The following is a 24803-nucleotide window of genomic DNA, read 5'->3' on the forward strand; positions in this document are numbered from 1 at the left end:
TCATTAACTTAACTGTTAACTTACTAAATTTCTTTCTTAATTAACGTGAAATTAACGAGTTAATTTTTCATTTTAAGAAGTAAAGTAAGTTAAGTTAATTTATTTTGTTTTTAATTTTATAATATTTCACTGTTCCGTGTTCATCTATTTCGTTTTCATGTCAAAAAATATGTATCGTAAATTGTTTAAAGTTAAAAATGTATATCATTCGAATCTAACTTATATGGAAATACTGTATGAAGTAATAACACTATATCCTACAATTTAGTTTTGGGTTGGAAAAAAATTAAGTAGGCTAGCGTTGTATAAACAAATTAATTTTTTTTAACTTAATAAAAAGTTAACAAAAAGTGTGTATTAACTTTTAACTTAACTGAGTTAACCTAGAGTTAAATTAACTCTTAACTTTTAACTTTTTGTTATTGGTGCATATTAACTTAACTTAACTGAGTTAAAAAAAATCATTAACTTGCCCAGCCTTGCATAATTGTTACCTTAGTAATTTATTTAACTATTAGACATTAGTATTACAGTAGGTTGAATTAATTTTTTCCAAAGAAATTGCATTTGAAAATATCATCGTGTGTACAATATTATAATATACCTAGTACCTACCTACTTCAAAAGTACCCACGAATTATATTTTTGATTACAACAAAGTAACTTTAAAATCATTATTCTTCGTTTAAATATCTAATTTCGTCCAATTTTTTACTTAAAATACCTATCTATAAAAAACTATGTTTGTGAGAAACCTGATTTTTAATTTTAAAATCTTAGAGCTATAAAAATTGAACATTTTATAAATTCTTAACTATAAAAAAATTTGAAAGTTTTTGAGAAAATTTGAAATTTAAATGTTTATATAATAAAATCGTGTCGATGTATCTTTAATACTTTTAAACTGCTATTATAAAGACTTATAGGGAATCTTATATTACATTTTCAAATTGTATACCTACCTATGTAAATATAAACATTTTATTGACAAATTTTTTAGAAAAAAAACTAAAAAAATTGAAAATTGAAAATTTCTATAAATAGCTTAAAACGAGTCTACACATTTTGAATAAGTATCTATGATTCATATTTCATATGAATATTATTTTCCTATATTATCTATGCTATATTGCTATGATCATTCGTTTTTTAATTCTTATCATTCGATAAGAATTAACTCAAAATAATTTGTAAATGTTTGTGATATTGACGAGTTTTGTCAAGATTACGCTCATAAATACTTTTGTGAATATACGCTCAACTTTTTTTTAAATTTACACTAACAACAACTTATGAGAAACCATCATGTGATAAATTTTCAAGTTTTTTGAGCGAGCAATCATTTTAAAATCAATATATTTATCACTCAGAATCTAAAATATATTTTTGAGATATTTATGTTTCTGTAAGAAAAACTTATGACAAACCGGTATTAAATTTTTCAATTTTTAGTCATATATATTTAAAATTGTATAGATACATTTTTAACTAAGAAAATAAGCATATTTTTGTAATTTATAAAAATACTTCAAATTATTATAAAAATAAATTGTACGTATGTATTAATAAATATTTTTAGTTACTGTACGAATAATTAATGTGAGATCTTGTAATACATTTTCAAACTTTTTAGCTAAACGTAAAAATGTTATCAACATTTATAGAAAGAAAAATTAAACAATAAGTATATTTCAAATACCTTCAATTACCTATACATACAATTAGTCTGAATATTTTTAAAATGTCATTGAGTGTAGAAAAGGATAATTTAAGCATCTAATATGCTCTGTGCAACAACAGAAAATGCCTCGGCCCGACAAAAACATTTTATGGTGGTTTTGTTACGCTTCTCATGCGACAATCTATCATAGACTCGCTCACAAAGTACCTTTATAATAAAACAATAATATGTCATGCTTTAGAATATATGTTTGTACTAAACGTATAAGTGTATGCCTATACTGTTTTTTAATTTCAAATAAAAATAACTATTATGAAGAATCTCGTATTAAATTTTCAACTTTTTTACTAATAAATAAAAATGTCATATTAAAGTTAAAAAAAAAATATTTTTACTATGCATAAATGTATCATGTATTATATCAGATAATTCTTTTGTCATGGACTACTCATTATTTCAAAAAGTATTAATATTTTTGAAAGTTTGTATGTTCTTAGCCCCCTTTTACATGGAGGTTTCTCCAGTTTAAGCAGCCATTTCTACATGCTCCGCCGTGTAATACAATACCGATTATGTCAAAAACTGGTTTTGCGTAAACATTTTCGTTTTTCTTTAATTATTTTATTTTATATCGATTATTTTTACTACGAATTTTTGACACCCAAATAGTACCAAATAGATAACATTTTCAACCATAAACTACTTTCATTATAGTAAAATTGAGAAATATTAAATATTGAACTAATGTGCAGTTGCTTATATTATACTAAGTTATGTATTGTAATTAAAAAAATATATATATTATCATGATCGCTTATCAACATGATGAGTAAAACAAAAATTTAAATTACAAATGTATTTAAAAAAACCAGTTGTTACTTGGTTGGTGTAGTGAACTAGTTTTCAAAAAATGAAAGTACGTATAGGTACTTACAACATTATTATTTTTCTGAAGTGGCTAAATCTTGTTACAAGTTCTATAGAACCAACATTTAATTTTAAAACAATAGTTATAGTTATATTATCAGGTACCTAACAAAGTACTATGTATACAATTAAATAAACACTCATACTATTTATTTTATAAAGTCCTATACGCGTGACATACCTGTGCGTATATCCGCATGAAAATTAGTGTTTAATATGTTTCTTAGGATAGGTAATCAAAATTTAGACTCTCAAGAATGTTTTAGAATGGACAATATATATTTTAAATAAATAATGGACTTATAAAATGTAATTTTTTATTCACTTAAACAAAACCAGAGCTACACCGATAAAACTAAACAATAATCTAAACATTTTAGTGATTAGAATATGTTGGTCACACCAATAATATAATAAGATATCAATTTAGGAAATCCAATAAATCTGTTTTGGGATACGAGTTAACTAAAACTGTATATTATTATATTATATTTATAACCGAAAGAATTCAATATGCGTATTTTCTAAGATTAAAATAGTTTGTCATTTTTACTTACTAAAATTACCTAAATATCTATCAATTCATTAAGCTTTGGACTTTTTGATGTTTTAAAAATGTCGAATAGTTATCGAAAATAAATCCAAATATATCTGTATGAAAACTAGCACAATACCTGTTAAGTGATTTAAAATTATGGTTGGTATCAGCAAACTTTTACTTACTTGTCACAACTTTCAAAACTGCTAAAACATTTATATAGGTACAATAGGTTCCTTTTCTTTTCATCGTCATAAAACCATTTATTTATTTTGTTGAAGATAATTTGTAGAAAATTGTAGATTTATTCCAAGTCTCAATTTAATTTTTAAGTCTATAGGTCTAAACACATGCATTACAAGTAATTCAAGACTTAAAAATCTGAAATAAAAATTAAAGGATGTTATGTTCGGTTTTATTTTAAGCATATTATGTTACTTATAGTGTATAGTGTATAATATTATTTAACTAAGTATAACTTAGAGGTTATAATCTTAATATTTATACCACTATAATATTGTCTTTGTCTATAATGGTATAGTTAATACTTATTAACAAATTTAAATTACTACAAATATAGGGTCAAAGACCCATTAAATAAATGAAACAAAATGTCTTATAAAATTTTAAATAATGTAATATTAGAACGACGTATGTTAAACAGAAAAAATAATTAAGTAACCTAACCCGAAAGAAAGCCTAAAACAAAACCGGTCGTTTTTAATTTTTATGTTTTGCGTATGTTTGGTATGTAGAAGAATCAAAACAAGTTATATTTAGCAACAGTCAAAAATGAATTAGACTTGGTATATTTACTTAAGTTTTGGTATTTTATGCAAAAGAGCAAACCTCATCAAACCTTCGAAAGTAATAAACAATTAGAATGATAACCGCATGCGTATACAATTCGAATTATTTATGGTATTTTTTAATATTTAAGTAATTTTAATTTCATTAAATAAAATACAATTATATATAGGTAGGTACATGAATTAAAAAGTCATTATTTATTAATAACTCGTAAATATATGTAATAAATGGAGTTTGTGAAAAAAATTACTACTTTTTGGAAATAACGAATTATAGTTTTAATAGTGAACTCGTGGGTACTATAAAATGATAAACATGATTCCTAGGTATACCATACCTATATCGATTAATTTTTAGGGGAATAGTAAGTTCCTACACGAGATTAGCAGGTAAACAATACTACATATGTTAGTTCCTACATGGAGGAAAAGGTTAAATATGTATATACAAATTAAAAAAAATAAATTTATGATGATTAAAAAATATAATAAAAATCGCATTTTGCGAAATTTTATATTTTATATGGTTTATTTCTATAACTTACAAATTATGTTGAAAATACTGCTATAACAAAATTTTGTGATTATTTGATAGACAATTATATATCAAATGAATAAATCTTTCCTTCGAAAATGTGGGCGTGGCAATGTTCTGATAGAGTCCATACGACAAACGCATGCGAAAGTTTTCATTCAGATTTTCACTCAAATTGTTATACATTAATATCGGTCATAATAATTTAGTTAGTATAATTTAACTTAACGATTTAAAAATTGTACTATAAAAACTGGTTTTTTTATACGTACAATCTATGCCAAAAAAAAATTGTAATTAGTAGTTATTGACGTACGCTAGGGCTTGAGATAATAGCCACCTCTAGGTGGATCACATAATAAATTTACTGATTAATTTATGAAAATGTCATCATCATTGTTATTACGTAGGTAGTAAATAAAGTATAAAGTACTGATATAACGTATATACAAATATACAATATTGCATACGAACAATAAATTAATAAGTAAAATGAACTTAGGTAATATGGTAATTTTGATTTTATTTAAAACATAAATTAAAATACCTATTTATTTTGATTAATCTTCATAGGTGTGTATACAACACAATATTTATGCATCATATGTGTAAAAAAACTGGTACTATATAGGTATTTTTCAACTATAAAATAAAATCTTTAAAAATAATTACAATTATAATTTTAACTTATTACCAACTGGAGAGATCAATAACCTGCTAACATGGATAATTGTAAAACACCCACATAAATGTGTACTTTACAGTTAACACAATTTAATACCTATTATGTGCTAACCCTTTAATTGTATTTACTATTTTCAAAAGACAATTTTCAACTTACGTGTACTAAAAATATTTGGTTGTATTAAATAACAAAATTACTATAAAAAATTCTATCAAATAATATTATAATCGTGTAGGTAGGTACTATCTATATAATATAACTTTTATATAACACTACAATGTGTTTAATGCTTTAAATATATAGGACATAGGTATAAGTAATAACCATTGATACCATCTATACTTAATATAATAATATGATAAATCTGAAGAGTTTGTTTTTTTGAACGCGCTAATCTCAGGCACTATACTGGGTCGAATTGAAAAATTATTTTTGTGTTGGATAGTCCATTTATCGAGGAAAGCTATAAGCTATATAACATCACGCTACGACCAATAGGTCCAAACCGGGGAATCCTGAGGAAGTTCTCAAACAGGGACTTTGAAAATATTATTATTATTATTATTATTACTATTTTTGTTTATAAATGGTTGCTATTGGTCTTAATAGGTAATAATAATTATTATTATTAATGCGATAATCCTGTGTATTTAACCAAACAAACTCTTCAGTCTTCAGCTTTACAATATTAATATAGGTAGTATAGAAAATTAAATTTAAATTTCTTCGCAACAATGTGATCGTTGCTATAGGTCTGAGTGGTCCAGCAGTTGGTCAAACGGTGCTAATACCTCGCATACCAATGATTCCCAATGATTTGTCTTTTAACTACAAAAGAATACAATTTCCCGTTAAGTTATCGTATGCAGTAACAATTAATAAAGCACAGGGGCAAACATTTAAGCATGTAAGAATCGATTTACGTCAAGACTGTTTTTCACACGGACAACTATTATACGTTGCATTATCAAGATCAGGTTGCGGAGAAAACCAGCGTGTCCTTCTACCACAAGAAAATAAAACTAAAAATATCGTGTACGCAGAAGTACTTTGAAATAAATACTACGAAAATACTACTAATCATACAAATACATACATAATAACTGTAAAATAATATTTGAATCACGTAGAGTCGTCATATTTACGGGCCACGAAGTGCGCGGGATCAAGTAGTTAATGATATAACTATTAACTAGTACCCAATAGTAGGTACCTATATGAAAAATGATTTTATGATATATATGATTTAATGTACACGCAATCACTATTGCTAGTTGCTAATAGGTCCAAGCAGCGCTTTCCATTATACCACACAAACATGACCCAATACCGCACAGATTTATAAAAATATATAGGTAGCCTAATTCAACACACAAAAATAGTGCGATAGCGGAAAAATGTATTAAAACCAATACAAATTGAAATATAAATATATTACATACCTATATGGAATTAAATTCAAATACCATAAAATCAAAATACTTACACAATCCAAATTAAAAAATCAAAAATGTGTGTGTTACATCAAAATAACTAAAAATAGCATCTGTATAGTAGATACATCTGATTTTCGTACCTGCTCAAAAACTGTGAGGTGGCTGGAACTGATACCAAAAATTACTAGGCTACAGTAAAACCAGATAGCTCGCACTAATGCTATTGAAAGAGTTTTGCAGATATAACATGTACCACTGAAAGATTATTTCTTAAGCATAAAAAAGTGTCCAACAGTTTTAAAGAATTTCTTTGAGTGTCCAAATTCCGAGTTATAGCTCTTTTCCTATGTGAAATTGTGAAAAATTTGTTATCCAGTGTTTTAAAATCTGTGTACGGTTTTGTCCGATGCGCATATTTTGCACATTTGTGTAATAATGGGCAATGCCCAGTCCAAGTTTAAAATTTAATAATTGCAGTGTTTCTTTTAGTATAGGTACCTATAGTAAATAATAGCCTGAATACTCCAAAAAATCGACCATTTAATTTTTTAATTTTTACTTAATTTAACTACCTACCGTTTTTTTATTATGTTACCTACTTTACTGTACACGTTTACTAATCAATTGTAGTACACCAGTGGTTCTCAACCTCTGGTCACGACCCAAATTAAGTAACAATCGTTTTGAATTTTCAATAAAATAAAATAATATTTTGTTAATGTCAGTGGAATTTGAACTCCATCGTAAGTGCACATTTTTAGCGGTGTGCTTGTAATAACTTTATACCTACAGCTGGTCCCAAATATGGAAATTGCACGGTTGCGTTCAAATTAAATGAATTCCACTGGTATATGCACTGGTATATTAAAGCATTTTGGGACGTGATGGTGTGAAACGAATAAATTATAGGCCAGGCGTGCATTATAATAAGACAAGACGTATGAATTGAGCATTAAAGGACAATAATTGGACAAACATCGAACGTGGCTTAGGATTTGGAGACGGCTGACGGACGGTAAACTGTCACAATTTTTGTATAGTACATTAGTACTTATGTAAATTCGACACTCGTAGTATATGCGTTATATTATAATTATGATATAAATGTTTTATCGAACTCTTTGACTTTTGTAGTTTAATTTTACTATTTTTCACATTTTTAAACCGCCGGGTTATTAAATACATGTGTGCGTGCACGCGCCGACGGCGACCGGCATTTTCGCCGGCCTGTCCCATCGCGCCGGCGCGTTCCGCGCGCGAAAAATACTATAAACGGACGTTATAGGTACTGGATAACCGCGTCACTCAAATAGCCCGGTAGCTCCATATTTATTCTTATGTGAAAACGTAACAACAAAAAAAAACGATATGACGTCGTATACAACGATGTGTGGTCGTATACAACGATATGTGGTCGCATAAATATTTGTAAACAAATACCAAAAATCGAACGATTTGAAAATTACCCTAATTTCCTGTAGTACCAAGAGCATCGTAGCGATTCGCTCGATGCGGTGACGAGACACACGAATCTGTATAACAGGTTTAATATTATTGTTTCGTGATGGGTTGACGTATTGTGCCACATGACTCGTACAACTATGGTATAAGGCAGGGATCAGGAATTATAATATTTTCGGGGGGCCGTCAAAATGTAGCATACACGTTTATTCAAAAAAAGTAAAATCAAAACTAATGAAGTGGTAATATTTTGATTAGCCGTCAAAACAAAAATAATATAAAGAACAAAAATGTTGAAATCTCCGGGACAGATAAATAGTCGGTCAACGGGCCGCCGTTTGGTGACTCTTGGTGTATTATGGTGAACTCAAATATTTAAAAATGGTTTTAAGGCAGGTATTCGATGATGATGCACTCGGCGTGCGGAGACTCACCTCGGACAACGACGACGACGACGACACTCTGCACACAGCTGCGGCGGCGGACTGCAACGGTTCGTACGCGGTGTAGTACACACACACGTGCACGAGCAACGGTCGAGCGCTCCACTCGGCAGGATCCTACGCGGCCCTCACCGGCATCGTTGTCACCGGCAAAGTTCCCGCGACCTGTGACTGGGAAAGAACCGAGAAAAGCTTTCGAACGCGCGCGCAGAGGAATCGATTCGAATGGCGGCGGCGGCCGTGATATTAGTAAATTTCTGCCGTTCGGCCGAACAGTACACCCAGAAAACCTGTGATCAGCGTGTGTGTTCGTACGACGCTGCGACACGACTGATCTGAGATTCTGATCGTCGCCGGCACCGGTACGCGCCGTGACCACAATAACGATACACCGCCAAGCGTAGTCGTCCTGCACGCCGCCGCCGTGACAACGACTATATTATTATTATTATTATTGTTGTGGTACGACGCGTAGTCGTGTCTCATACTATCGTTGCCGTCGTTCGCCGGATCGGGTCGCACTCCGCGGCACTCGTGTTCGTGAGTGTGTGTGTGTGTGCGCGCGCGCGCGCCGCGAGGACCGCGTGTTTGCGCGTGTGTACCCGTACGGCGTATGATTTTGTATTATTTTATTATGTTTAGCCGCATACTCACTCTGCACGAGGCGGCGCGTTGTTCCGGGCCGGGTGTCTGTAGGGTATAATAATATTTGCCACTGCGCAATGCACGCCGCCCGCCACTGTTCCTCCGCAGCGCTACTGCATGGAGGACGCAACATTGTGTTAGGCGCTATAAAATACAATATTATGATACTTAATACGAATTACTATGTGATATTGTGATAGGTATTATTGTTATGTTGTTGTTATGCGGCGAGATGGACGCTACTTCCGTCTGGCAAGACGAGTGGCGGGATGCGGTCATGATATATTTGTGTAACATATTAAAATATATAATATAATATAAAATTATACAAAATGTTCTTATTTGTTTGTTTTTTGAAAGTAAATTTTGACTACCTACGTGGCTAGATAATAAACCATTAGTTCTACATTATAATTTATACCTAAGTTATAATACAAGCAATTTTATTTTATTATTCCACTTCCAATACTTAAATTAATATCTATAGCTATAAGAATGTTATTAAATTATTTTTTCAAATTTTTATACAATTTATTACCTAATTATAGGTACATTTTAAGATAATATTATATTATGCGCTGTACATATTGGTATTTTTCAAGAACATAACATAACATTTATTTGATGTGGTCAGGGTTTGGTACAAGACTATAGTGCTGTGTCTTGGGTGTTGGGTGTTTGGTATGTATCATTACTAGAGAGCTCGTCAGAGTATTAGCGGCATTTTGTGAGTATATGTTTGAGAGTAAGTAGTAGCAACTAGTCAGTAGATACCGATCTACAACGTACGTCTTACAAGTAATACGTATACCTATTGGTTGGTCTTTTCTTACCAATATGATATTATTATACAATATAGGTTAACAGACCTAGTTTTGGGTTGCCATTTCGATTTCGGTAAAACGGATTCGGAATCCGTTCGAAAGTGAGTTTGTTTCATTTGTCAACTGTTTAAACGGCGGTTATTCGCTTCGGGGTCCGATCAACGTAGGTGAGCAACCGACCATTCGCAGTTTTGCTCCCATTATTTAAAGAGAAACGTCTAATATTATTGTTGAGATCAGTTATATAGCTTTTATATATAGGTGTTACTGTGGTAGGACATATTATGTATGGTATTATATCGTATACGTAAAAGAAATAAAATAGTTTTAATTTTAAATAATATTGTATACAAATTGTTACTTATTTACAACTTCAATTTTAAGAAACCCACCTAATATGCGAAACAACTAACAAAGTAAATGTGGAATAAGTAAAATTCAGCTATTAAATTATTTGTATGCCTATAAAAATATAAGTTGCACTTTTGAAACCCATTTTTCAATTTTAGTTTAACTGTACACCAAAATAAAATATTTTAGTTAGGAAATGATCTTTACAAAAAGTATAGTTTAGTATAAAAATAATAATAATAATTAGGGATGGAACCATAATTAGAAACCCAAGAATATATTTTTCTATATTATAGCTTCATAGATTATTTGCTTTGTTTTGAAGTACACACTATTTTTTGTGTCACACGTTTATAAAATTACGTAAAAACTAAAAACATTACAAAATCAAGATGACAAGATGAATATTAGGTTTTGACATTCGGCTTAACATATCTAATATAACTAATGACTTACCCATATATTAGTATTCAAGTATATTATAGGTACACCTAAAATCAGTACATTCTACATAGTTTATTACAATATTTGGAAAAAGCACGTTTGTTTGACTATAATTTGTCCGATAAAACGAGTTCGCAAATTCGATAAATATATTCAATATGGCGTAATTGAGCAAAAAAAAAACTAAGGTGGGAGCGAAAACAAATTACATTTTATTAATTTACATACCATAGTAAATATTTCCTATCAAAACTTATCGAATCTTTGACATGGTTTTTATTTTTACGTACCTATACGTATATATTTAATGTTTTTACCGCCTATTATGCCTGCAGCGCTGCAGTATAGGCGCCAAAATGTTAAATCTTTTATTTTGTTTAACAATTAACCTTATTGTTATAGTTTTTGCCACACCGAGTACTATCATAATATTTTGGTTATTTGTTCATTGTTGGCGGAAAAAACCTTCATTATAATTTGTAATAAATTGATTGTAATCCACACAAATATAACCCGTTATAAACTAATATAAACTATAACGTAACGTACGCTATATACGCATATATAGGCGTCTGCGCAGGTGTTTATTGCAGAAGAGTCTGCAATGACGTGGGAAGATAAATGAAATAGACCTTAGGAGATAAAGCACTACCTATAAACTCAATATCATAAAAATTAAATCAAAACAATTAACTATAAAATTTAAAAAAATATATACATAAATAACATGTTATTAAAATAATTATTTTCAGTACATTCCTAGGGTTGAACTATTTAATCGCAACAGCAATAAGGCATGATATGAATCAAATGATTTGATTAGTCTACAAGTTTTAAAATACTTTTTTATTTAAAGTATAAGACAACAACTTTCGACGTTTGGCCGTAATGTATATTCATAGTTAATATTATAGAATATAGGCATTGGCGCAAATAGTTGGGGGGCTGGAGGTGCTTAGCCCACCCCTCCCCTAGAATTTCTATAGCCCCCCAAAAACTAATAATTTCACTACTATAATTTGAAAGTCTATGTCTAATGAATGTAATGTTCGTAAAATATTACGAAAAATATTGAAAACTTGTAATCACTAATCTCAAAATAAAAATGTGTACCTATACATATAGGTAGTAGTGTAGCACATATTATTATACAATTATTTAAAGAAATATTATTCGATAAAAGCAGCAATAATTACTATGTAATAATATACTATAATGTATTATACTATTTTATGTATTCTTTAAATGTTTTGGAAGATTCTAAGATTTATTTAGACATTCAGTGACATGTTCGAGAGGAATGCCAATAATGCCGCTTCCCCCTACAGATATAATTATTCTAGGGAGAGTGCTGATTGAACCAATGATGAATGTCGTGTAAAACTATAAACGTATCGTGTAATCGTCTGCAGCTTCGTAGGTTCGATTATGCACCGCAAATGCATTATAGCCACCTAGATCCTAAACCATTTAATATAGATTTATAAATTTACATTTTTAACTTATACCAATTTCATAAAATATTATTATCCTATAACAATAGCAATAGTAATTTTTATTTTATGTAAGTAGTAGGAAAATATTGATATCATATTATTATTCTACTGTACACCCATAATGCTATAGGTAATATTACCAACTGTTAATTTTTTACCACCACAACAAGAGTGGATAAAGATAATTTTTAAATATTAAATTACAGATTAAGTAACTACCTATTGCATCGGAACTGTCAAGGTTGAATTACTTAGATATTTTGATCATGTTATTTTTTTTTTTTATCATATACGAGTATAGTGGTTTTCTGATTAGTGGTTAAAGCTGTATAGTTGTATACACTTCAAATACAATAGGTAGGCAAATCAGAGGAAATTATGTATTGTTTTAATACTTTAAGCCTATGTTTTGAATACCTGGAAAAAATGATTTCGTAAGTTTGCATAATAAACACTTTTAACACGTTTTAACCTCTAAAACGAGTTCAAGAGACGACAAAAGATCTTGGATTTATATGCACACCGACTTTATCTTTTAGATCTCATATAGATCATATTTCCTGTAAGAATTAAAAGATTTTAGGATTTATTCAACGACATTCCACTGAATTCAACTCAGCACCTTGCTTAGTCGCTCTATATTGTTCCCTTGTTACCTAGATCAATCTTGGATCCTCAGGTCGAGATCAAACTTGTCGAAAGAGTTCAATCTCGCTTCCTTGGCCTTGCTGGTTTTTTACTAAAAATTAATCAACCCCAGCCAGTCATGAGAAAATTAAAACTCTGTTCGCTTGAAAATAGACGAGAAAGAGCTGACCAACTATTTTTGTTCAACTTGTTTCGTGGTAAGGTGGACGCATCCAGACTCCTGGAGCGCATTAGTTTACATGTACCAAGTGTTCAGACCAGATCACATGAGCCATATCTCCTCCCCCCACTAAGGTCTACTTTTCGATGAATGATCCCTTAGTCAGAGCCATGCACTCGTTAAATAATAATAATATTGATCTTAGACCTTCAAACATGTTTTTTTTTTCTGTCAATCTTAATTATTACTTAACCCATGCATACTTTGCTGTTATAATCAATTATGGTATACATTGTTAAAGTTATTTTTGTTTATACCTATGTAAAAAGCTGTTTGGCGTAGATTTATAAAAATAAAAAAAAATAAACTATATAATATACAATATTGGTACTAGGTATGTTATAAATTATGTAAATAAATAAACAATAAAAATTAATATTAGTTATGGGTACATTAATACAGTTAATAACAGTTAAATACAAGATATAACCATAATTATTAATACACCCATCTAGAGCCCTACTATTAGGAATTTTTGGGGCCTGGGGCTAATTTTTTGGCGAGGCACCTTAACTTAAGTTATAAATTACGTTTTTACTTTTTATGCTATACCGCCTTTTATTAACTAAAGGTTTTTCGAATCTATTGTCTATATTTGTCCGGATGTTTGTCCGCGCGATTACTCGACAACGGCTAAACGTACAGAGAATAGGGATAAACTTGGTATATTCTGAATCAGGTTGATCTCTAGTGTTGCATGGCGAAGAGTTTTTTCTAAAATTTGATGTGGTTGACTTTCAAAAGACAACCACGGTTCGATGGGCATCGATTAATAGTTACCTATAATAGTCGATACCATACAACATATATATCAATGGTCATACTATCGATATATTATCTCGTGCAACCGTAGCAACCGAGTCAATATTGTGTAATTTCTAACACAAGCTTTGCTTAAAAGATATATGAGCAAACACATGTATATATATGCATTTCCTCGTTAACTGTATATAACAAATGTTTATTATAAATGAATAAATAAAATATTATTATTGAAAATTAAATTAAATTTATAATTATAGTTAAATTTATTAAAAACCTTTTTTTAGTTTTTAGATTCTGAGCAGAGCGAGGAAGCTAGTGGTTTCATAATGGTGTTTATTTTTTTTTTTTTTTATCCTGTATACAAAATTTTTACTAGAAGGAGTGCTTCGATTTCGACATAATATATCGTATCTTATCTTTTAGAAAATTGGATCGAGATGGTACTTTAAAGAGGCCATTTTTCGATTTTCTCAATAGTTATTTAATGCCACGGGAAAAACCACCGACAAATTACGAAATACCGCTAAAAATGGGATTTTAATTTCTAATGCTTTGTCTATCACCATAGAAACAAATAAAAAATAATAATACTATAATATTAATTCAACTTACAGGATAATAACAATATAAAATATCTAGATTGACAAACCGTCTCCGCTCAGAATCGTTTTTTTTATACAATAATATTATATATTTATATCATTGAATTCAAGTTTAATACAATCCATTATACATTGACCCACTTGTAACCTACTGTACAGCAGAGCGACATCCATTTACCCGCTTTTCTAAACCTAATTTTAGCATTTATTTATATTTAATTTATTTTTTAAGATTATAAATAAATTAATAAATTATACCATAAGTCTATAAGTAATTATTTATTAGGTATTGATAAGTAAAACGTATATTGTATTACAGTAATATAAAAGGGCTATAGCCTCCCTAGCCCTTTCCCCCTAAGTATGGATCTGTACCTAATATTTGAAATGCCGACTATATCTAGAGATAAGCTATACAAATATAATAATATACCTATGTCCTATAGACATGTGCACATGTATCACTGACCACTGACTGTAGTTGCCTATGAGAAATCCGTACAAACGAAAACAAAGTAGGTATTACTAATATGATGTACCTAAATCAATGTCAATGTCACAATATTAGTGGTACGCGTAAAGGCTGTATAGGTACCTAGCTATACCTAATTCAGTATGATAATTGAAAAATAAAATAAAAACGAATTGACTTTAAATTATAATTTACAGTTAATTTATTAATATAATCATAATTTCATGTCACGTGTTTGCAGTTGTCATAATATTTTTTCAGTACTTATTATAATATGATGTGTTATGGGTTATAAATTATAAATTATAATATACCATAGGTACGCATGACTAAATTTTTTCCCCAGAGATAGTATAATATACAAATATCATGTCATGCATTATAATTTTTAAAATAATTTATCGATGGACGGTGGTAGAAGGGAGGGGAGACGACTGATTCTAAAACTCATTTTTAGGGGGTAAACCGTTTCATCAATTTTTTCTTGATAGCATTTTGAAATGGTAGAGTCAGCACGTCCCGCATAACACGACTGCTTCAACCGTAGTCAATTCTATGTAAAATGTACGACAGTTTTGTGGTAGGTACCTTAGTACCTAGAAACTTTTATTTTTGTGTTATCATTTATTTTTATAATATAATATATGATAATGATCGTAAAATTGCGGTTAAGCTTTCAAACATTGAAGGACATTGGACAGCATAGTTATAATGATTAAATTGTGTACATATAGATGTGACAATTAATTGAAATAAGATTTGTAAATAAGAAACCACAAAATACCAATTATCTATAATGTGAGTATAGGTATGTGACATAAATAAGAAAGTGTTTGAATTGAAATATTGACCAAATGTGCGGACCACATAACTATTATATATTTTATATCTGTACACATAAATGTATTGTAGGTTTGTAATAAAAATAATAATTGTATGTACCTATATGGATACGTGATGTGGATGTTAATACAATGCAATAAATACAGGTAGGAGGTATCGATATACTTTATAATATATTATAAGACACTCAGCATGATAAAATGCAATATTTTCTATATTATACTGAAATATACATAGGGGCAGTTTTAACGTAAAGAAAATGATCAAAAACGTTAATAACTAATGATCTGGTAAAAATATTTAGTCAAAACCATCAAAATGACTGTGTTAAAAATCTTTAATGGAGATTAAGAATAAGATGGGATAAACGACGGCCATTAATTAACGGGAAACGGTTCATTCAATAGATTATAATGGGTGGATCTAAGATATAATAAAAAACAATAAAATACAAAAAAAAGTCATTGATTGATTTAAAAATAGTAAAAGCCATACATACACCTAGCTTTTATATTAAAGTCATAATAACATTATTCATGTTAAAAAAAAAATTATTACGTGGTTAGGCGGTACTACCCAGTAAATGTGCAATGTTATGAATTATGTTTAACGTGTTGAAAATCAAATAAAAATCGAAGTTGTAACTTAAATCTTTTTTTTTTTAAGTTTTGAACATCATTAGAGTTTGAATCGTTAAGTGGTGCCATTTTTTTTGGGCAACGAAATGCACGGAGGAATAGCTATCTTTCATATAATATAAATAATTTTAAATACGTATACTATAATATACACTTACGTACGTACCTCGTGGGATCTATAGCGTACCTGGTTAGGTTAGGTTGCTCGGTGATCGTATACCACAATTCACAAGCGAGTGCACTATTTAGCTTAGTTTTGAAATTCACTCGGAAACCCTTGGTCCACTGCAATATTCAAAAAAAGTAAATAATGTATATGGTAATGGCCAGCAACAGGTTTCGTCAGCACCACGATTAAGGCTATTAAGGATAGTACTATCTTAAATCGTGGTCAGCGCTTAAGTAGATACGAACAAAATTAATATTTTCGAATTTTTTTTTTTGTCAACAACTAGACCGTCGTTTAGGTACATTAATATATATTCAAGTCCATTTTGGAAGGTCATAAGGACAAGACGCTCCTTCCCTTTTAAAATCTAAGCAACATAAACGGCACTTGAAAAACCATTTTCCATTCCTAGTTAATATTAATATCTTTGTAATTTTTTTTTAGCTTACTGTTGCCGCAAACATTAATGCCTAATCGTAAGATTCGCTCGGAAATCCTTCCACCGAAAAAATTAAAAATATCTATGGATCTAATATTCTATGCGAATACGAAACCAAATCAAGAGAATCAGTTGGTACACAATTTAATTTCATCGTTTCATAATTTCATCATTTCTTGCCTAACCTGCACAAGATAAACTGATATAAATGATAACGTGAATGATAGCCGGCGATAAAATATAGAAAAACTTAAAACTTTACTACTGTCTGCCGTAGCCCGCAGAAATTATTACATATCCTAATTTTGTTATGCGTATATTTTAAATTAGTAATTCAACTTCAAGAATAACGTTAATAAGACAATGAACAATGTTCTAAGGACGTGTAGAGGTTTTGTTCTATTTTTTAACCGACAGTCTGTCAAGTCGGTCCAACGAGGGTTTCACTCAACAGAACCATGTCTTGACAAACCTCCTAAAGTTGATGTGGTGAGCGTAGACAGTTTCAATAATGTCCAGGAGAAGAACAAAAAGACGTACTTGGATATGTTAAAAGTATATCGATTGGAAAAATATCGATCAGGTCATGTAGAATTTATAAACACAGCAATTAAGCACTTGGATGAATTTGGAGTAAATGAAGACCTAGAAACTTACAAAAAACTCATCCAAGTTTTACCAGCGGGAAAATTCGTCCCCCAGAACTATATACAGTCGGAGTTTATGCACTACCCAAAACACCAGCAGTGTATCATTGACTTATTACAGAAAATGGAGGATAATGGTAAAATTACAAATTCTTAAACTAAAGTATAATACATTTGAATTCTTTATATATATCTTCTTCTCTATTTTTAGGAGTAATTCCTGATTGGGAAGTAGAAGACATGCTTGTTAAACGGTTTGGTCCTCGTGGATTTCCCGTACGGCGCTATTGGCGCATGATGTACTGGATGCCTAAGTTTAATAATTTATCCCCTTGGCCTATACCTAAGCCTGCACCTAATGATCCGTATGAACTAGCATTATTAGCTATCAAAAGGATTAGTAGTATAGACATTGAATCTGAAGTTAAAGTATACAAAACTAAGGAATTAGAAGAAAGCATTGAGGATACATGGATAGTTAGTGGTCAAAGCCCTGATCAAAAAAAAATAGTTGCTAATCACCCAGAAAATGTCCCTATATATATAGAAGGCGGGTTCAGAATATGGCTTCGAAAACAGAGTATTATTTATTTCATTTTAAGAACTGAACCTTCCCCTGTAATAGAAAATGACGAAGAAGAAGATGAAGATGGTAACATAATACACATATCAATATTCAAATTAAAAATTCATACTTAGTAATAATTTTTTATTATTTTTAGATATTAGTAATTTCCGTGTACCTTTTTTTGATAAGCCTATTCCAAAAAAATCTGACAAAATTGCTAAAAAAAAAACTGTACACGAACAAGAAGATGGTACAATACTCGCAGTTGCTGCAACTGGTACATCCAGTAAAAACTCTTTATTATCTTGGGTATTTAGTTTTCAACAAAATGTTGAATTATATACTAAATTTTTATTTAAAATTTTAGATTAGGTTTTTGGAGAAAGATGGGAACCCAAGACTAACTCATATACCAATTTTATTTACAAGTAAATCACCACTTGGAAATGTGGAACCATTGTCTGAACTGGATGAATCTAAGAAAGAAGTTGAACAGTCGAAACAAAAAGTACCCATAGAGTAAAAAGTTAATTTATAACAAGTAAGAATAATACAGTTCAATAATATACATGTACCAAACATAGAATTTTGAATCGTTCACTGTAATCAATATATTATTTACTTTATTTTGCATAATATGTATACATTTGTATAGCTGTATAGGAATGCTAAAAGTTCTATGGCAGCGGCAAATAGTATATATTAATGCAATAAACATTGAAACTAAATTTGTATTTAAGTATGAAAATTAATTAGGTTAATCAGTTTGGATTTATTACACGGTCAACAATTGAGTTAAAAGATATTGCCATTGGTGATTCAGGATTAGTTAAACCGACATATTTTGATGTTTCGGAAGATACTCTTGGATCTATTGGTACAGTTCCTAAAAAGGGAACTTGGAAATGTTCAGCTAATGATTTTCCACCGTTGGATGAAAACAAATTTGTACACTCCTGTAAAATAAAATAAAAAGTATAAACATTTAAATGTATATATATTATCATTATGTTTTTTTATTTTAAGTATATGGCTTAAAATCAAAAGATTATTAACATTATTCAAATTCTAATAAATGTTTAACAAATGACAAGTATGAACAATAAATATTTTTTTTAAAAATCTTAAACCAGTAATAATTAAATATATTCAAGATATAATTTTAATTAATTATTTTTTAAATAATTCAATATTTTTTTGTTGTATTTTTATTTTCTAAAATATTAATATTATTAGATTAATTTAAAAATGGAAAAAGTGTTCCTAGTAAGTCAAAGTAATATTTAAGCAATATATTAACTCACAGAACAATTAGGGCAAACGTATCCACTCATGTTCTCAACTATACCTAGTATCGGAATACCAGTTTTACGACAAAATGACAATTCTTTTCTGACATCATCCAAAGCAATTTGTTGTGGAGTTGTTACAAGTATTGCTCCGTCACATGGAGCTTCTCTAAAATTATTAAGACAACAATAAGTATGTTCTTAAATCTTCAGTTAATAAATAAATAATAATTGTATACTTAATATTCTCCATAACTGTTATGTGTTCGTCGGATGTGCCTGGTGGTGTATCAATAATTAAATAATCAACGTCTTCCCAGAAAACATCAGAAAGCAATTGTTTTATGAATGCTATTTATGACACACACGTACAAACATGTATTTAAACTTGTAAATAAAGAAATAATTAGCTATTTTAAATGACAAACCAGTCTTTTTTGGTCCTCTCCATACTACACTATCATTTCTAGATTTGGTCAAGAATCCAATTGAAAGCACACCTAAAGATTTTGACTCGTCTGTATAAACCGGTACCCAACCAGCTTCACATTGATGTACCTCTTGGTTTTCTAGTTTTAACAAAAACGGTACTGATGGGCCACATAAATCTACATCTAATATTCCACACTAAACAAATTAATATTGCAATTTAAAAATAAAATTATTAATTTCTAGTGTTTACAATATTTCAATGTTTTTAGTACTTAATGTACTGTGCTTGTGTGCTAAACAATAAATTCTAATAAAAATAGGATATGCCAAAAGCTGTGAGTTTTGTTTCTTAGTTACCAAAACAAAATATATCTAATATAGTATGGTTTACAGCTATCGGCTAATTTCTGTCTTTCCTTGATAGTAAATCTTTTCCACAGTAATTAGGAGTGTAATATTAGTTTTATGTAATTAAAGCTTTATGCAGCACCACCAATCTGTCACTAATCATAATTGAAAATTATGTTCTTACCCGGTATCCTTTAGCTACTAATCCAAGTGCCAACTGTGTGCTCACGGTCGATTTACCAACTCCTCCTTTACCTGACATCACTAATATAATATGTTTCACGTTTGATGACATGTTGTCAACTATCTTTACAAACTATACTTAGCGTAAAACTGAATTGTTTGAATGTTTATTTTGAAACGACAGGCAAATATTATAATGTAACTTGTAAATACTAAATACTGAGTACCTATGATAAGTACCAAGTGCAAGATTGGAAAAACCTGTACAACCTAGTTATTTTCAAATGATTATATAATTTATAAAGTATAAAACTACTGTTACAATTGGTAATATACTGACATTAACATTGAACATTAGAAACCAATAAACCACCCTATAATAATTAAATATTAATTATTAATTTATGAATTGTAGCATAATTAGGCACTCGCATATAAAATAATACACTGATTACAGATTACGGTGATAACTGGGGAACAATTTCTTATCAATGTTCAATATTGCCCAGTCCCCACTGTCTACCACCAGGTCCTACAACACCATAGACATTATCACAGAATACAACAATAATAATATTAGTTATGGCCGATTCGTATGATGAGTTGCCTATAGTATTCCCCTCATCCAAGTTAGCGGATAGCGATTATGACGTATAAAATAAACAATAGTTTTAAAAATCATAAATCATAAATAATAGTTTTAAAAAACTACAAATATCGACTAGTATAGCTGGTATAGCTGTTATAAAAAATATTAACAATAGTTTTAAAAATCACAAATATCGTATATAGGTAGTATTTGCTACAGCAGTTATAAACAATTTGACAATGTGAAAAAAGTCAAATAAAAAATCATAACTAATAGTTTTAAAAAATCACAAATATCGAAAAATGTATGCCATAGCCATTAAAATATTTGAGATATCTCTTTCCCCACTTGGATATTCTTTCTCCGATAAATTTTGTTCCCCCCTTTGTTCAACTAAACAACGGTAATGTATTACGTATTCACGTTGAAATTGAGATGTAACTGACGCTTAAGATTGACACAAAATGTATGGAAGTTGCAGTTTATATCCATAATACTATTGAGTAGTGAGTACCTATACTGTTATGGCTTTATCCAAAGTCATACAATTTAAACCTTCATTATACCGAATTCTCAATAGGTTATAGGATTTTACATATATATATATTTTATTATTATTTTTACTTATAAAAAAAATTACATCTAGTATATGACATTAAACAATAACTAATTATATTATCACAGTTAAAAAATCATATAACATAAACCATAAATCAAAATATTTATAATAAATAGTTCAACAACATATTATAATGAAAATGCGTTATGTATTTAGTTAGTACGGGGCTTTTTTTACCGTATTTTGATATCGGGGTTTTTTTTACGAATGCCCCCGTAGGTATCTGCCATGCCCGGGTGGGGGATGATGGCTTCTCTCTCCAGACACCGTAATTGCTCGAAGAGGTAAATTTGATTTTTTAATCAAAAAATCAATAATCAAATTTACCTCACAATAAAAATGGACTCTCGCTAAGAATTCATTAAAAGTATGTGTAGTAATTTTAAAATGGTTATTTTTTTTTCTTTATTAATTTCTCCTATTATTATAGTAACGAATTTGCAAAACGTTCCGGGGTTTTCGTTTTTCGACAAAATTAAGCCGGTTATGCCCAACGTCCCCTTCCCCCTGTGCAGATGTCGGCGATCGGATGCAGACATGAGTACATGATGGGCCCACAACGGGCTATAACAGGCATGATGACCACCAAACTGACTAGTCACCATACCGACCAGACCGTCAAACTGAGTCTCCAAATACTCTAAAATGGAACTACTGACTGGCGCCGTCTAGCGGCATTTAGATGGAAACTCAACAATTCAAATAGTACTTCTGGTCGTATGTCATAATATTATTATGTTCATATACAACTTACTAAAATAAAATTATATATAATATTATGATATCGATGTGTTACATTAAATTATACTGTTCTATGCTTCTATGGTTTAACGGTCTCCTTATCACAATTCGTTGTGTAAGTAGTTTATTATTATCTTAAATCGTGATGGTAAACCATGGCTAAATACTACATAGCTAGGTATTAAGTACATTAATTATTGTATGAAGAAAAATATATCTGTTGAGTTTTAATTTATATTGAGTATTGTAGTATAAATGATAATATTTAACAATCTAATGAAGAAAACGTACATTAGCGACATCTAACAACAAAACTGATCAGCATTTATGCACTTGCAGAAATGAACTGCACCAAAAGATGACGCAACTACTATCTTTTAGGCATGTCTCCCTATGTGTCTAAATCTATTGTATCTTTGTAGTGATGTGTCGTTAAATTTTTATTATTGAGGTTCGCCAGTATCAAGATCTAATAAATCTATTTTTATATAGGCACAACAAGATGGTTGCTAGGGTCCTTCTAAAGCTATAATTCTTAATTTTACATAAATATTCAATGTTATAATAGGTATTGAGTTTTCTGATTCCTCAAATTCATTTTGTGTTATTTTATGTTTTGAAAATTAATTGGGTGGGTGAGTATTAATTGTCGGCTATTAACAATTTAAGTATCTCCTTAAATTAATGTCTATGCTGCGCCTATGCAGTATTTACATTCTGCTTTAAACTTGGTAGATCTTGGGCCAGTAAAGCAATATTAGCAGTAACTAATTAGTAGTACTATTTGAATGGTAGTATAATATGGTGATGTTATTTCAGTATGAAATTTACTTTTGCAATATCTAGTATAAAAACAAATTTATTTGATTATTTTCGTATTTTATTTTTCATTTTAATGTCCACAACCAAAAAAACTAAAAACTAAATATATTATGGAGATATTTATTTCATAAAGTTTTCTTATCATTTAAGATTTAGTAGGTAGCTAATCATCAATTGCATAATGTAATATGGTTTTAACTTTTAAGAACAGTTTATTTCTTCTTTATTCTTTTGAATAGAAATTAAAATCATAATAATTTGTTCATTTCCTATCCAACTAACAGGCATGAATCATTTAATGTCAAACTACATTTTTTTTTTATAAACTTCTATTAACTTACAATTTGAACGAAATTAGATATTTAATGATGTTAGTTAGTTCAAAACATTATGAGTGGGAACTTTTACGTATCTACTTATATCATAAATTGTATTATGAAAAATTACATTAAAGTATCCATTGATAGACCGTCTCCCCGCTTTTTTTTATATACATATTACATACCATATATAATAAAATATTGTACCTATGTAGCATATTTATTTTATAGATTATATGGATTGATTCTGCAGGATGACATATTGACGTGGATATTATGAATAATGTATCATCAAAATGATGCAAATGAAATATAAAACAATTCCAATATAATAAATTACAAGTTATGTAAAATGCTTTAAAAGTTGAAGCTACTTTTAGGTTATAATACCTATTTTTTTTATGCATTTAATATTTTAAATGCCTTTCAATAAAATAATGTACTTTGGAACGATTTGTAATCATTGATATTTTATTATAAAGTTAGGTAGTTAATAATATATTATGTATATTATACAACATTTTTTAACAAATTTTTTTAGTATGAAAAAAATGCAAAAATTGAATTGACCTCGACGTGATTTGAACACGCAACCTTCTGATCTGGAGTCAGACGCGCTACCGTTGCGCCACGAAGTCGTTGACATCGTTAATAAAATTAAAGCCATTTAAGTGTTATAAATGTTATAAATATGAATCATTATTATTTATTTGCCATAATTATTATTCAACTAATAAAATCATTAATGCATTTATAAATTAAATTTTCATATAACTCACTAACTACTAAGTTAATTTTTATGCTTACTGCGGCTGTACAGTATGACACATTGCGCTAGGCGGTCACTATATCGAGTAGGTTTCTACAACAGTCCTCATTCTTCATAGTTTATACCTTATAAATTTTATTAATATATAAGTTAATTGTATAAAGTTTAAACTATTATATAATATGTATAACTGTATAAGTGTATAACCAATGATATTAATTATATTGTGACATTATGATTTAGCACGTGTCAACATCATATATAGTTATCGTTTTCCATCTATTAATTAAATAAATGTGATTTTAATCCATAATATTATTTAGCAAATACATCTAATACAGTTCGACCTACGACCTACCTAGGTATACCCACTTTATACTGTTGTTGTTCCCTATAGACTACAGT

At 29.5% G+C, this 24803-nt stretch overlaps 3 protein-coding genes and 1 non-coding gene across 6 annotated transcripts in view; 1 reads left to right on the forward strand and 3 right to left on the reverse strand.

The window, feature by feature from the left end:
- Nucleotides 1-9024, reverse strand: part of LOC132942526 (sodium-independent sulfate anion transporter) — a 30603-nt gene extending 21579 nt beyond the window's left edge. Inside the window, exon 1 of one of the 2 annotated variants that reach the window (XM_061011028.1) lies at nucleotides 8507-9024. The gene's annotated coding sequence lies outside the window, so the exon portion shown is untranslated. Of the gene's footprint in view, nucleotides 1-3331; nucleotides 3450-8506 lie in introns of those variants that run through there. The other variant, XM_061011029.1, reaches the window with a different exon arrangement.
- Nucleotides 9025-17291: 8267 nt separating this feature from the next.
- Nucleotides 17292-22469, forward strand: LOC132943460 (evolutionarily conserved signaling intermediate in Toll pathway, mitochondrial). 2 transcript variants are annotated; one of them, XM_061012470.1, is made up of 5 exons: nucleotides 17292-17855; nucleotides 17930-18370; nucleotides 18441-18595; nucleotides 18654-18827; nucleotides 22177-22469. In XM_061012470.1, the coding sequence occupies exons 1-4, from the start codon at nucleotides 17435-17437 to the stop codon at nucleotides 18807-18809; spliced, it is 1173 nt and encodes a 390-aa protein (XP_060868453.1). In that variant the 5' UTR covers nucleotides 17292-17434; the 3' UTR covers nucleotides 18810-18827; nucleotides 22177-22469. The 2 variants fall into 2 exon arrangements, with proteins under 2 accessions (XP_060868453.1, XP_060868452.1); XM_061012469.1 differs by lacking the exon at nucleotides 22177-22469 and adding an exon at nucleotides 19043-19282.
- On the reverse strand, nucleotides 18802-20996 carry LOC132943461 (cytosolic Fe-S cluster assembly factor Nubp2 homolog). Its single transcript, XM_061012471.1, has 5 exons — nucleotides 20540-20996; nucleotides 20004-20202; nucleotides 19815-19926; nucleotides 19591-19744; nucleotides 18802-19242 (listed from the first exon to the last, which is right to left on the reverse strand). Exons 1-5 carry the CDS (start codon nucleotides 20648-20650, stop codon nucleotides 19048-19050), a joined length of 771 nt encoding a protein of 256 aa, XP_060868454.1. The 5' UTR covers nucleotides 20651-20996; the 3' UTR covers nucleotides 18802-19047.
- A 1726-nt stretch (nucleotides 22470-24195) lies between the features above and the next one.
- Trnaw-cca (transfer RNA tryptophan (anticodon CCA)) lies at nucleotides 24196-24267 on the reverse strand. Its single transcript has one exon. It is a non-coding gene; the product is annotated as a tRNA-Trp (tRNA).
- Between the last annotated feature and the right edge of the window lie 536 nt (nucleotides 24268-24803).

The sequence above is a fragment of the Metopolophium dirhodum genome, chromosome 4, assembly GCF_019925205.1.
Source record: "Metopolophium dirhodum isolate CAU chromosome 4, ASM1992520v1, whole genome shotgun sequence".
NCBI classification, from domain to species: domain Eukaryota; kingdom Metazoa; phylum Arthropoda; class Insecta; order Hemiptera; family Aphididae; genus Metopolophium; species Metopolophium dirhodum.